Source organism: Anolis sagrei, chromosome 9, assembly GCF_037176765.1.
Source record: "Anolis sagrei isolate rAnoSag1 chromosome 9, rAnoSag1.mat, whole genome shotgun sequence".
Taxonomy (NCBI): Eukaryota; Metazoa; Chordata; class Lepidosauria; order Squamata; family Dactyloidae; genus Anolis; species Anolis sagrei.
Window position 1 is genome coordinate 24,086,029 of NC_090029.1, and position 12,185 is coordinate 24,098,213.

Below are 12,185 nucleotides of genomic sequence, written 5' to 3' on the forward strand. Positions count from 1 at the left end.
CGTCGGACACTTCCCAAGTGTCTAGGACTGTGTGATGTATCAGCGAATAATGTACGCAGATCCCAGTAACGTGGCCTTTTGCAACTGGCAGATGGTAATCTTGTCAGCGCTGATTGTGTTCAAGTACAGGCCAAGGTCTTTAGGCACTGCACCCAGTGGGCCTATCACCACTGGGACACCTTTACTGGTTTGTGCCAGAGTCTTTGTAGTTCGATCTTTAAATCCTCATATTGTGTCTGCTTTTCCAGTTGTTTCTCTTCAATCCTGCTGTCACCTGGGATTGAAACATCAATGATCCACACTCTGTTTTTTAACACGATTGTGTGGTCAGGAGTATTGTGCTCCTAAACTGTCTGTCTGAATTTGGAAGTCCCAGGGTAGTTTGACATGTTCATTTTCTGTAATTTTTTCAGGCTTGTGATCCCACCAGTTCTTTGTCCCAGGCAGATGGTATTTGTGGCTCAAGTTCCAATGAATCATCTGAGTAATGGTGTTATGCCTCTGCTTATAGTCTGTCTGCGCAATCTGCCTGGGATTGCAAAATCGAAGATTCAAAGATTCAGAAATCTTTGGAGGTCACAGGTGGCCATTTCTTGGGAATCCTTTAGTTGTATAATAATAATAATAATAATAATAATAATAATAATAATAATAATACTTTCTATTATTATTGTTATTATTATTATTATTATTCAACTAAAGGACTCCCAAGAAAGGGCCACCTGTTTAGAGACCTTCAAAGATGCTGAATCCATCTTATTAGGTTGACAAATAGGGCTCATGTTAGGAAGTTTGCCCGAATGTTTAGATGAACATCTTCCATGTAATTCAAATCCATTGGTTCATGTCTGACATTCTTTCCCAAGGAAGAGTAACTCTTTCCAATGTGTCGGAGCGCAAGGACAACATGCGCCTGGGTCTGAGCCTGACCACAAACCCCAAAGACAACAGCTTTTTGGTAAGACTTGATGTTATAATCATGGAGGACAGCTCCCATTGCCTCATAATAACACAGAGGTGGAGTTGATCCCCTTCCTTCCCTCCTTCCTTTCTTTTATATCCTGCCATTCCCCCAATCCAAGGCCCAAGGCAACTTACAGCATATTATAAGAAAGCATCCGAAATTATGCTCGTGTTTCTCACAATGCTTTTGAAAAACTCCACACTTTTTAATTCATGCTGCACTGCAGCTCCCAGCATTCCTCACCATTGGCTCTATTGCCTAGGGCTGCTGGGAGCTGCAGTCCAATCTCATCTGGAAGTTTGCATGGTGTTTCCCACTGATATGTTTTTGCACAATTCTCTTGAAATGTCCCACGCTTTGATTTTAACATACGTGAAACCATGTTGTACTGCAGCTCCCAGTATTCCTTGCCATTGGGCCCTATTGCCTGGGGCTGCTGGGAGCTGAAATCTAAGCTTATCTGGAGGACCATAATGCAGATATTCTGTCCCTGAAAGCATGGAGACTCTGCCAGAATTGGAGAAAGCATCTCCAAGGATCTATAAATAAAGTGTTTTGGAGCCATGTGTGACAATGCTTCTAAGTGGCTTCTCCTTCCGATTTCTCTCCCTCTTTCTTTCTTTCTTTCTTTCTTTCTTTCTTTCTTTCTTTCTTTTCACAGGCCTGCAGCCCGCTCTGGTCTCATGAGTGCGGAAGTTCTTACTACACCACAGGAATGTGCTCTCGAGTGAACTCCAACTTCAGATTCTCCAAGACGGTGGCTCCAGCCCTCCAGCGTAAGAGGAAAAAAAGGGTTTGGACTCTCTTTCCTTCCTTCTTGCTTTCTTTCTTACTTTCTCTCTTTCCTTCTCTTCTTCCTCTGACAGTGATCGAAAGTGTGGCTCTCTCCATCTGCTTCAATCCTGCCTTGCAAACCCTTTCCACTAACATCGCTAACTGGGTGTCTTATTTTCTCAGTCAACCAATTTGCAAAAAGTTTTTGGTGCACAGTTCGGACTATAGTTTTTAAATAGGGAATTACAAAATGCATCCACTGTCCTAGTATTAGCTGGCATAACTTGGCTTCCTGTCTTTTGCTCTCTCTTTTCTTTCTTTCTCCAAAGGCCATCTAGTACAACCCCTTAGTACAATGTTTCTCAACCTGCAGATCAGGACCCCTTGGGGGGTCGCAAGGGGATTGCCAAAGACCATTAGAAAACACAGTATTTTCTGTTAGCCATGGGGATTCTGTGTGGAAAGTTTGGCCCAATCCTATCATTGGTGGGGTTCAGAATGCTCTTTGATTGTAGGTGAACTATACATCCCAGCAACTACAACTCCCAAATGTCAAGGTCTACTTTTCCCAAACTCCACCAGTGTTCACATTTGGGCATATTGAGTATTCATGTCAAGTTTGGTCTAGATCCATCATGTTTGAGTCCACAGTGCTCTCTGGATGTAGGTGAACGACAACTCCAAAACTCAAGATCAATGCCCGCCAAACCCTTCCAGTATTTTCTGTTGGTCATGGGTGTTCTGTGTGCCAAGTTTGGTTCAATTCCATTGTTGGTGGAGTTGAGAATGCTTTTTGAATGTAGGTGAACTATAAATCCCAGCAACTACAACTCCCAAATGACAAAATTAATCCCCCCTCCCCAACCCCACCAGTATTCAAATTTGGGTAAATTAATGAAAATACATCTTGTGTATCAGATATTTACATTACGATTCCTAACAATAGCAAAATGACAGTTATGAAGTAGCAATGAAAATAATGTTATGGTTGGGGGTCACCACAATACGAGGAACTATCTTAAGGGGTCGCGGCATAAGGAAGGTTGAGAAACACTGCCTTAGTAGCTAATCCTTCCACAGAGAACAAGATTCTGTCTTTTCTTCTCTCTCCTGCTGAATCAATTCAATCAAACTGTGAATTCAGTTTGCACCAATTGAAGTCAGGAGGAAATTAACTGAATTACTTAGTATCAAATTAATGTAGTTGGACACCACTTGAACTGCTCATTTTATGCAATCCTAGGATTTGTAGTTTGGTGACGCATGAGCAGAGAAGGTTAAAGACCTGGCCACTCTTGGGATTCCATAGCATTGAGCCATGGCAAGTGGTGTCAAACTGTGTTAGTTCTGCTGTATAGATGGACCCCAGTATTCTTGGAAAATGGGGAGGGGGGAATTATTCTAATTGGAAGGAAGGCTGGCCTGCCCCAGCCCTCTCCAAGGCCAAAGAGATGGGGATTTGCATTCCTGCCCCACTGCCTCCTCCCTGCCAAGATCCCTGAACCATTTCTTGCCCATCCGGCTACAGGATGCCAGACGTACATGGATATCATTATCGTCCTGGATGGTTCCAACAGCATCTATCCCTGGGCGGAAGTTCAGAATTTCCTGATCAAGATCCTGAAGAAGTTCTACATTGGACCGGGCCAGATTCAGGTGAGAGGACACATGTGGGAGATGGCTGGATGCCTATATATATATTATATATCATATATATATATATATATATATATATATATATGATATATATATATATATATATATATGCTTTGTTGTTCTTCTCCAGCCTTGCATGACTTGTATTTAAAACCACAGTTGGCAACTACAATCTAATGCATTGGATGGGGACTATCATAGGGCTGAAGTTGTATCTTGGGGCTATTAGTATTTGCTGGAATTTATGTAGTTTGACACCACTTGGCTCAATGCTGGGACTTGTAGTTTTGCAAGGCCTTTAGCCTTCTCTGCCAGACTACAACTCGCAGAATCCCATAGTATTGAGTCATGGCAGTTCAAGTGGAGTCAAACAGCATTCATTATCCAATGTAATAGATGTTTGTTGATCTTAGGTTGTAACATGCACTCAGTACAACTTTAGAATAAAATGCATTGCAGACTGAAATGTAGCATTCCCAGCTCAGCCAGCTCTGTTTCCACTTAAGGTTGGAGTCGTGCAATATGGGGAAGACGCGGTGCATGAGTTTCACTTGAACGACTACCGCTCTGTCAAGGATGTGGTGGCAGCCGCCCGACACATTGAGCAACGCGGAGGCACCGAAACCCGGACGGCATTTGGGATTGAGTTCGCCCGGTGAGCATCTCACCCAAACTTGGCACAGAAATAGGAGTGACAGGGTCGAAGAGACCAGTATTATGGGAGAGCGGTCAATGGTGGGCAAATGCAAAAGTGATCCATTGCAGGTGCATCCAAACACTGGCAAAAGACAGGCATGCTCTGCAATGGATAACATATGTATCAATTGCCAGAATAGTGCATTTTAGAGGAATTATATTCAAAATGATTGTTCTTGCAGCAGTGGTGGTCCTTGAGCTGTTGGCTTCCAAGTCCTGGCAAGCTTCCAGGATGGAAGGAAGGAAAGAAGGGGAAAGGAAGAGGGTGAGGGAGGGAAGGGGAAGAAACAAAGGAAAATGGAAGGGGAAAGGGAAAGGGAAAGGGAAAGGGAAAGGGAAAGGGAAAGGGAAGGAAGGAAGGAAGGAAGGAAGGAGAAAAGGCAAAGGAAGGAAAGGGAGGGAGGGAGGGAGGAAGGGAGGGAGGGAAAAAAGGGAAAAGAGTGGGTGAAGGGAAGAGGGAAGGAAGGAAGGAAGGAAGGAAGGAAGGAAGGAGAAAAGGCAAAGGAAGGAAAAGGAGGGAGGGAAAGAAGGGAAAACAGCGGGAGAAAGAAAGAAGGGAGGGATGGGAAATGAAGGAAAAAGAGGGAGGGAAGTGAAAGGGGGGAGGGAAAGGACAGAAAAGGAGGGAGGGGAGGGGGGAGGGGGAGGGAGGGAGGGAGGAAGGAAGGAAGGGGGAAGGGATGGAAATAAGAAAGGAAGGAGAAAAGGGGAAAGGAAAGGAGGGAAACGGGAGGGAGGGAGGAAGAAAGGAAGGAAGGAAGGAAGGAAGGAAGGAAGGAAGGAAGGAAGGAAGGAAGGAGAAAAGGCAAAGGAAGGAAAGGGAAGGAGGGAAAGAAGGAGAAACGGTGGGAGAAAGGAAGGCGGAAGGAAGGAGGAAAAGAAGGAAGGAAGGAAGGAAGGAAGGAAGGAAGGAAGGAGAAAAAGAAAAGGAAGGAAAAGGAGGGAGGGGAAGAAAGGAAAAGGGTGAGAGAGGAAGAAGGAAAGGAGGAAGAAAGGAAGGGGAAAGGACAGAAAAGGAGGGAGGGAAGGCGAAGGAAGTAGAAAGGAAGGAAAAGAAGGGATGGAAGAGGAAGGGAGGGAGGGACAACGGGCACAAATTTTGTGCCAGTTCCTTGCTGGAATAATGGTCAGTCCCCAGCACAAAATAGCTTTAGAAGCCTAAGTTTAGGCTACGGAAGTGCATAGAACACCCTTCTCCATCTGGGAAAAAGAAACAGGACTTGCAGAGTTTTTATTTGGATTTCCAACACTTATTTACTTATTTAGTATGCTTCCATTCTTTCCTTATGGGTTCCTCTTTCTATTTCAGTTACAAGCAAGTGTAACTTTTTGGCTTCTTTCCCAGCAGCAATCTTGCAAATATGTTTATAAAGTTACTTATTCCTTGCTTATTTCCATGCAACAAGGCAACATTTATCTCTGCATCTCTCGCCTTCCAGCTCAGAGGCCTTCCAGAAAGGCGGCCGGAAGGGAGCCAAGAAAGTGATGATTGTGATCACGGACGGCGAGTCCCACGACAGCGAAGACCTAGAGAAGGTCATCGAAGGCAGTGAGAAGGACAACGTCACCCGCTACGCTGTGGCCGTAAGTCACCACCAGTGTCCTCCTCTCGCTGAGAATGGTGGACGCATGCATGGAGGTTCACTATCAGTGGAAGCCCTTGCAGGTGGAGCTGTGCAGCGAATGCATTGTGCAAGGCTTGTGCCAAGTGGCAACGCTGCAGAGCTAAAGACACAATCAAGTGTAAAATGAAGTGGGCAATGGCATTCAGAACCTATGTGCACAAAGGTACATCATGCACAATGTGCATGGATATGTGCATGGAAACCCATAGCACAACCAAGTCTAGCCACATATGTAGGGAAACTGATACTTTTCATTCTCTATTTTCTTCTCTCTCTCTAGCTCTATCTATTTATATCCATCTATATCTGTATTTATATCTGTCTGTACCTATCTTATTTATATCTATGCCTATTTATATCTGTCCATCTATCTCTGTCTATCCATCTATCCATCCATCCATCCATCCATCTATCTATATCTGTCTATCTATCCATCCATCTCTATCTGCTTATTTCTATATCTCTGTCTCTCTCTCCCTCCTTTCCTTCTTTCTGTATTTATTTTAGTGATTTGGGTGACGCCATCTAACCCATCTCTCAATGTGTCCTTCATCAAAGGAGGATGCAGTTGTGGACATCTTCCAAATGAACTGCTCAATGGAATGCAGAACCTATGTATGTCTGTGTGCGCAGAGGTACAGCCTGCACAACTGAATGTGCATGAATATTCGCAAGGAAACCCATGCGTGCACCTGCATGCTTGGCACAACCTGAATGCATCCAACAAAAATGTTGTGCTACCTCTGTAAGGAAACTGGTGCCTTTCATTCTCTCTTTCTCTCTCTAGTTTTAGCTCTGTCAGTCTCTAGCTGTCTATTTATATCTCTCTCTATCTCTATTTATATCTATCTCTAGTTACATCTATCTATCTACCTATCTGTCCATGCATCCATGCATCCAACTCTGTCTATCTCTATCTACCTATCTGTCTAATAATAATAATAATAATAATAATAATAATAATAATACCTGTGTGATCCAATACAACAGCCAGCGGAGTGGACTCATCTTGTTGTGTTTCAAATAATAATAATAATAATACATTTTATTTATTTATATTCCTCTTTATCTCCCCAGAGGGACTCAGAGTGGATTACAGTACACATATAAGGCAAACATTCAGTGTCTTTTACACAATGACATACAATTTTACACAGACATACAGACAAGGTAGAGGCCTTCCTCTTTTCATGTCCGGCATCTGGAGGCAATGCTCAACTCCAGCCAGGGGGAGATGCTCTTTGTTCCATTTTTTCATGCCAAGGAGTCTGTTCTCCATAGACATCTTCAATCATGTTTTGCCTGCATGCCTGCATGGGGTGCCCTTTTACCGTCCCACTGAGGAGGTACCTATTGATCTATTTGTATTGCATGCTTTTGAACTGCTAGGTTGGCAAAAGCTAGGGCTGACAGTCGGGAGCTCACCCTGACTCATGGCTTTGAACTGTTAACTCTCCGGTCAGCAGCTTTTCCTGCAGCTAGTGGTTTAAACCACCATGCTACTGCAGACCTATCCACGGTCCATCTCTGTCCCTTCCTCCCCTTTTTCCTTCTTTCTGTATATATGTATTTACCACCTCAGTGAGTTGGGAGACACCAACTATCTCCTGTCTCCCAATCTGTCCTCCATCAAAGAGGGATGCAATTGGGGACACCTTCATCCATTGCATCTTAGCAGTTTTGGCATTCGGAAGCCATATCTTTGGGTGTGTCTATGCTATAGAATCAGTGCAGTTTGACCCCACTTGAACTGCCATGGCTCAGTGCTATGGAATCCTAGGAGTCACAGTTCTTGGAAATTACAACTTCTTCAAGCCTCCTTTAGTAATTTGTTTATCTATAATCCTGTTGCTTATTGTATGTATGTATGTATGTTCTGATATCCAGCTTTCTTTCCTTGCTCTATGTATTTCCCTGAGAAGTTGTGGGAGGGGCTGCAGATCACATGATCTGCTCTGCGCCGATCACAGAGCACAGACTTCTTTAAACTTTGGGACTGCTCAGATCGCAGACTTGCAAACACTTGCCTATTATTTATTGTAAGAGAGGTGTTCTGACCAGATGGCACAGAAACTATGTCAAACAAATCTGTAACTGACTAATGAGTTGTGTACCTGTGTATGCTGAACACATGAAGGTTGTGAGTAAACCAAATACGTTACTTTTACCAAAGTCTACTTTATTTTGTCTCCTGAGTACATAATATAAAACAACAACAACAACAAAATTTTATTTATATACCACTCTATCTCCCCGGTGGCTCAGTGGGTTAAAGCACTGAGCTGCTGAGCTTGTTGATCGAAAGGTCGCAGGTTCAATTCCAGGGAGCAGTGTGAGCTTCCGCTGTCAGCCCTACCTTCTGCCAACCTAGCAGTTCGAAAACATGCAAATGTGAGTAGATCAACAGGTTCCACTCCGGCAGGAAGGTAACGGCGCTCCACGCAGTCATGCCGGCCACATGACCTTGGAGGTGTCTTTGGACAACGCTGGCTCTTCGGCTTAGAAATGGAGATGAGCACCACACCCCAGAGTCAGACATGACTGGACTTAATGTCAGGGGACTACCTTTACCTTTACCTATCTCCCCATGGGGACTCAGAGCGGTTTCCAAGTAACATCATCAATACATACAAAGAAAACAGCATAAAATTAGCAAGACAATATAAGCATAAAATCACAATAGCACATATATATTTAAAATAATCCTGCCTATTCATGGCAATTTAAAAGGCCAGGCCGAGGCTAGTACAATTTGTAGAGCGCCCGGGAAATTAGGTAGAGTCTATGGCTGTTCATTTCCGGGGCCTAATAGGAGGAAGTAACCTGGGTAATTAGTAGAAAAAGATATGGTCAATTTCAACAGTATCTGGGGCAGAGCTAGAACTAGTTGTTCTCAAAGGCTTGTTTAAACCACCAGGTCTTCAGGCTCTTACGAAATGAGGGGAGGGATGGGACTTGTCTTATTTCTCTAGGAAAGGGCGTTCCAGAGGTGGGGGGCCACCACCGAGAAGGCCCTCTCTCTTGTCCCCACCAACCGTGCTTGTGATGGTGGTGGGAGCAAAAAGAGGGCCTCCCCGGAAGATCTTAAAGTTCGCGCCGGTTCCTAGAGGGAGTTGCGATCGCAAAGATAGGTGGGGACCGAACTGTTTATAGGTCATAACCTGCACCTTGAATTTGGCTTGGCAGCTTATTGGCAGCCAGTGAAGCTGTTTTTAAAGGGGTGTTGTATGCTCCCTATAGTTTGCTCCAGTAAGGAGCCTGGCTGCCGCCCGTTGTACCAGTTAGAGCTGGTACAATGGCAGCCCCATGTAGAGTGCATTGCAATAGTCCAATCCGAAAAACTGCTATTTTTTTGCACTGGCAAATCTCTTTTTTCCTAACAGATCAGAGACAACGGGTTATTCAGTCTAACAACTGAAGCCAATTGCCTTGGATAATTACATTTGGTTGTATACCACTTGAGAAGATTCTACTCAAATAGGTTTTTGGCCCTACTCTAAAATTTATTTATTTATTTACTTATTTGCATTATTTCTACCCCACTCATATCAGCCCGGAGGCGACTCAGAGTGGCGTACACAATTGGCACAATTCAATGCCATAAAATACATACATTGATCAGCAAAACAACCATTATAGTGCAATTAGAAATAAGACAGTGCATAATAACAATATTAAAAGCTAAAAATGATACCCTCTCATTCAAGTCCTAAAAGATTATGATCTCTAAAAATCATGCTTTTCTAAAAGTTCTAGCCTTCTCTGGCAATGAGGGATGGTGCCTTGTCAAACTACAACTCCCAGAATTTCATACCATGTAGTGATAGCAATTCAAGCATTGCCAAATGGCACTGATTCTATAATGTAGATGCACCCCTTGTGTTGCCCAGTGTGTCCTGAAGGCCCTCTTTCCTGCCTTTTGATCCAGGTCCTTGGTTACTACAACAGGAGAGGGATCAACCCTGAAGCTTTTCTGAACGAAATCAAGTACATCGCGAGCGACCCTGATGAAAAGCATTTCTTCAACGTCAGCGACGAAGCTGCCCTGAAAGACATTGTGGACGCTCTCGGAGAAAGGATTTTCAGCCTGGAAGGTCAGTCCTTTTGGACAGTCTTTTTGCTTCCTTTGTCATCCGGTTACCAGATCATTCTTCAAACGCCTTTCTTCCATCTCTTTATCTTTTTTAGGAACCAACAAGAATGAAATCTCCTTCGGCCTCGAAATGTCCCAGACGGGATTTTCATCGCACATTGTCGAAGTGAGTGAATAATAGCATTGTTTTCCCCCTTTTTCCTTCCATGATTCATGCGTCCTGGGCATGTGGTTGATATTAAGGAGCTCAAGACGTCCCCAGTTTACGATGTCTCCATCCATCAAAAGGCCCATGTATGGAAGCTAGAAATACCTGGATTATTTGCGTATCAGAAACTGGAGGACGTTCAAAATACCCAGCTTCTAATATTCTGATGCAATTTTGGAAGGAAATATTGACGCACAAGTCCAGAAATCCCCAGAATATGCTTCTGTTTGGCTCTTTGGGGAAAGTGATACCCAAGGCACGCTGTTTTTTTGAGAGCTTGTTGACTGAAAATGGAGATGAAGAATGTTCCTTGGCGCATCTCAGCTGGATTTGTTCTTGGCCATGACCTCTTTGTAGGCAAATATGGCTATGAACTTTGGCTTAAGAATAGTAGCCTTATGGGGCAGGATAGCTGAAGGGAAGAGGTTCACTAGAAGGCCAAAGTAAGGGCTAAGAAGCAACGCTAGGCCATTGCCAAGGGAAGGGATTCTGAGTCAAGTCTAGTGAGGCACCAAAGCTACAAGGTCTAACCTTTATGCAATTTTACACACTAAACACCATTGATTTGACCACTGACCACTATTATGTGCATTTTTGTGTGTGCACACATTCATATTTTCAGCCATCAAGAAAGGATACCCTAAACCAGGGGTCCTCAAACTGAGGCCCGGGGGCCAAATGCGGCCCTCCAAGGTCATTTACCCGGCCCTCGCTTAGGGTCAACCTAAGTCTGTAATGACTTGACAGCACACAACAACAATCCTATCTCATCAGCCAAAAGCAGGCCCACACTTCCCATTGAAATACTAATAAATTTAATAAATTTATATTTGTTAAACTTGTTCTTCATTTTAATTATTGTATTTTTAAGGGGTTTTTGCACTACAAATAAGATATGTGCAGTGTGCATAGGAATTCATGTTTTTTTCAAATTATAATCCGGCCCTCCAACAGTTTGAGGGACTGTGACCTGGCCCTCTGTTTAAAAAGTTTGTGGACCCCTGCCCTAAACCCTCTTCTCCTTTCCTTCTTCCTCTTCTCCTTCCTTCCTCTTCCTCCTCATCCTGTTTTCCTCTGCATCCTCCTTTTTTCTCTTCTTGCTCTTCCTCTTCTTCACCATCCTCTTCATCATCCTCCTCTCCCTCTTCTCCTTTCCTTCTCTTTCTCTTCTCCTTCCTCTTCCTCCTCCTCCTCCTCCTGTTTTCCTCTACAATCTCCTATTTCTCTTCTTCTTGCTCTTCCTCTTCTTCACCATCCTCTTCATCATCCTCTTCTTCCTCCTCCTCTCCCTCTTCTCCTTTCCTTCTTTATCTTCTCCTTCCTTCCTCTTCCTCCTCCTCCTGTTTTCCTCTACATTCTCCTTTTTCTCTTCTTCTTGCTCTTCCTCTTCTTCACCATCCTCTTCATCATCCTCTTTTTCCTCCTCTCCCTCTTCTTCTCCTTTCCTTCTTTATCTTCTCCTTCCTTCCTCCTCCTCCTCCTCCTGTTTCCCTCTACATTCTCCTTTTTCCTCTTCTTCTTGCTCTTCCTCTTCTTCACCATCCTCTCCCTCTTCTTCTTCTTTCCTTCTTCTTTATCTTCTCCTTCCTTCCTATTCCTCCTCCTGTTTCCCTCTACTTCTCTTTTCCTCTTATTCTTCCTCTTCTTCATAGGATGGGATCCTGCTGGGGGCGGTGGGGGCCTATGACTGGAACGGCGCCGTCCTGAAGGAGACCAGCAGTGGAAAAGTGGTTCCCCATCGGGAGTCCTACCTCCAGGAGTTTCCGGAGGAGCTGAAGAACCACGGAGCCTATCTGGGTAAGAGCAGCGGTTGGGAAACCATCAGAACAAGGGGCACATTAACACTTTGGATGCATCTGCACTTTGGAATTTATGCAGCCTAACACCATTTTAACCACCATGGTTCAATGGGAGTTGTCCTTTGGTGAGTTGCCCTTTGGAGCCATCGGGAGATATGTACCTTTGGGAGATAGGACGGGATAATAATAATAATAATAATAATAGCAACAACAACAACAACAAGCTGTTCCCTGCCATGTGTTGCTGTGACTAATCTGTGTATATGTGTTTTGTGCATGTACCTATGTGTTTATGTGTGTGTATATGTGTGTGTATATATGTGTGTTTGCGTATCTATATGTGGGTGTATATTTGTGTATTCATGCATTT

At 43.9% G+C, this 12,185-nt stretch overlaps 1 protein-coding gene across 1 annotated transcript in view; it reads left to right on the plus strand.

Annotated features, from left to right (window-relative positions):
• The window catches only part of ITGA11 (integrin subunit alpha 11), an 80,947-nt gene that overhangs the window by 31,185 nt on the left and 37,577 nt on the right, over positions 1 to 12,185 (plus strand). The window contains exons 4-11 of the mRNA XM_060755385.2: positions 867 to 958; positions 1,626 to 1,740; positions 3,267 to 3,394; positions 3,901 to 4,049; positions 5,530 to 5,674; positions 9,644 to 9,809; positions 9,904 to 9,974; positions 11,669 to 11,813. Of these exons, the coding sequence (XP_060611368.2) occupies positions 867 to 958; positions 1,626 to 1,740; positions 3,267 to 3,394; positions 3,901 to 4,049; positions 5,530 to 5,674; positions 9,644 to 9,809; positions 9,904 to 9,974; positions 11,669 to 11,813 (1,011 nt within the window). The remainder of the gene's footprint in view (positions 1 to 866; positions 959 to 1,625; positions 1,741 to 3,266; positions 3,395 to 3,900; positions 4,050 to 5,529; positions 5,675 to 9,643; positions 9,810 to 9,903; positions 9,975 to 11,668; positions 11,814 to 12,185) is intronic.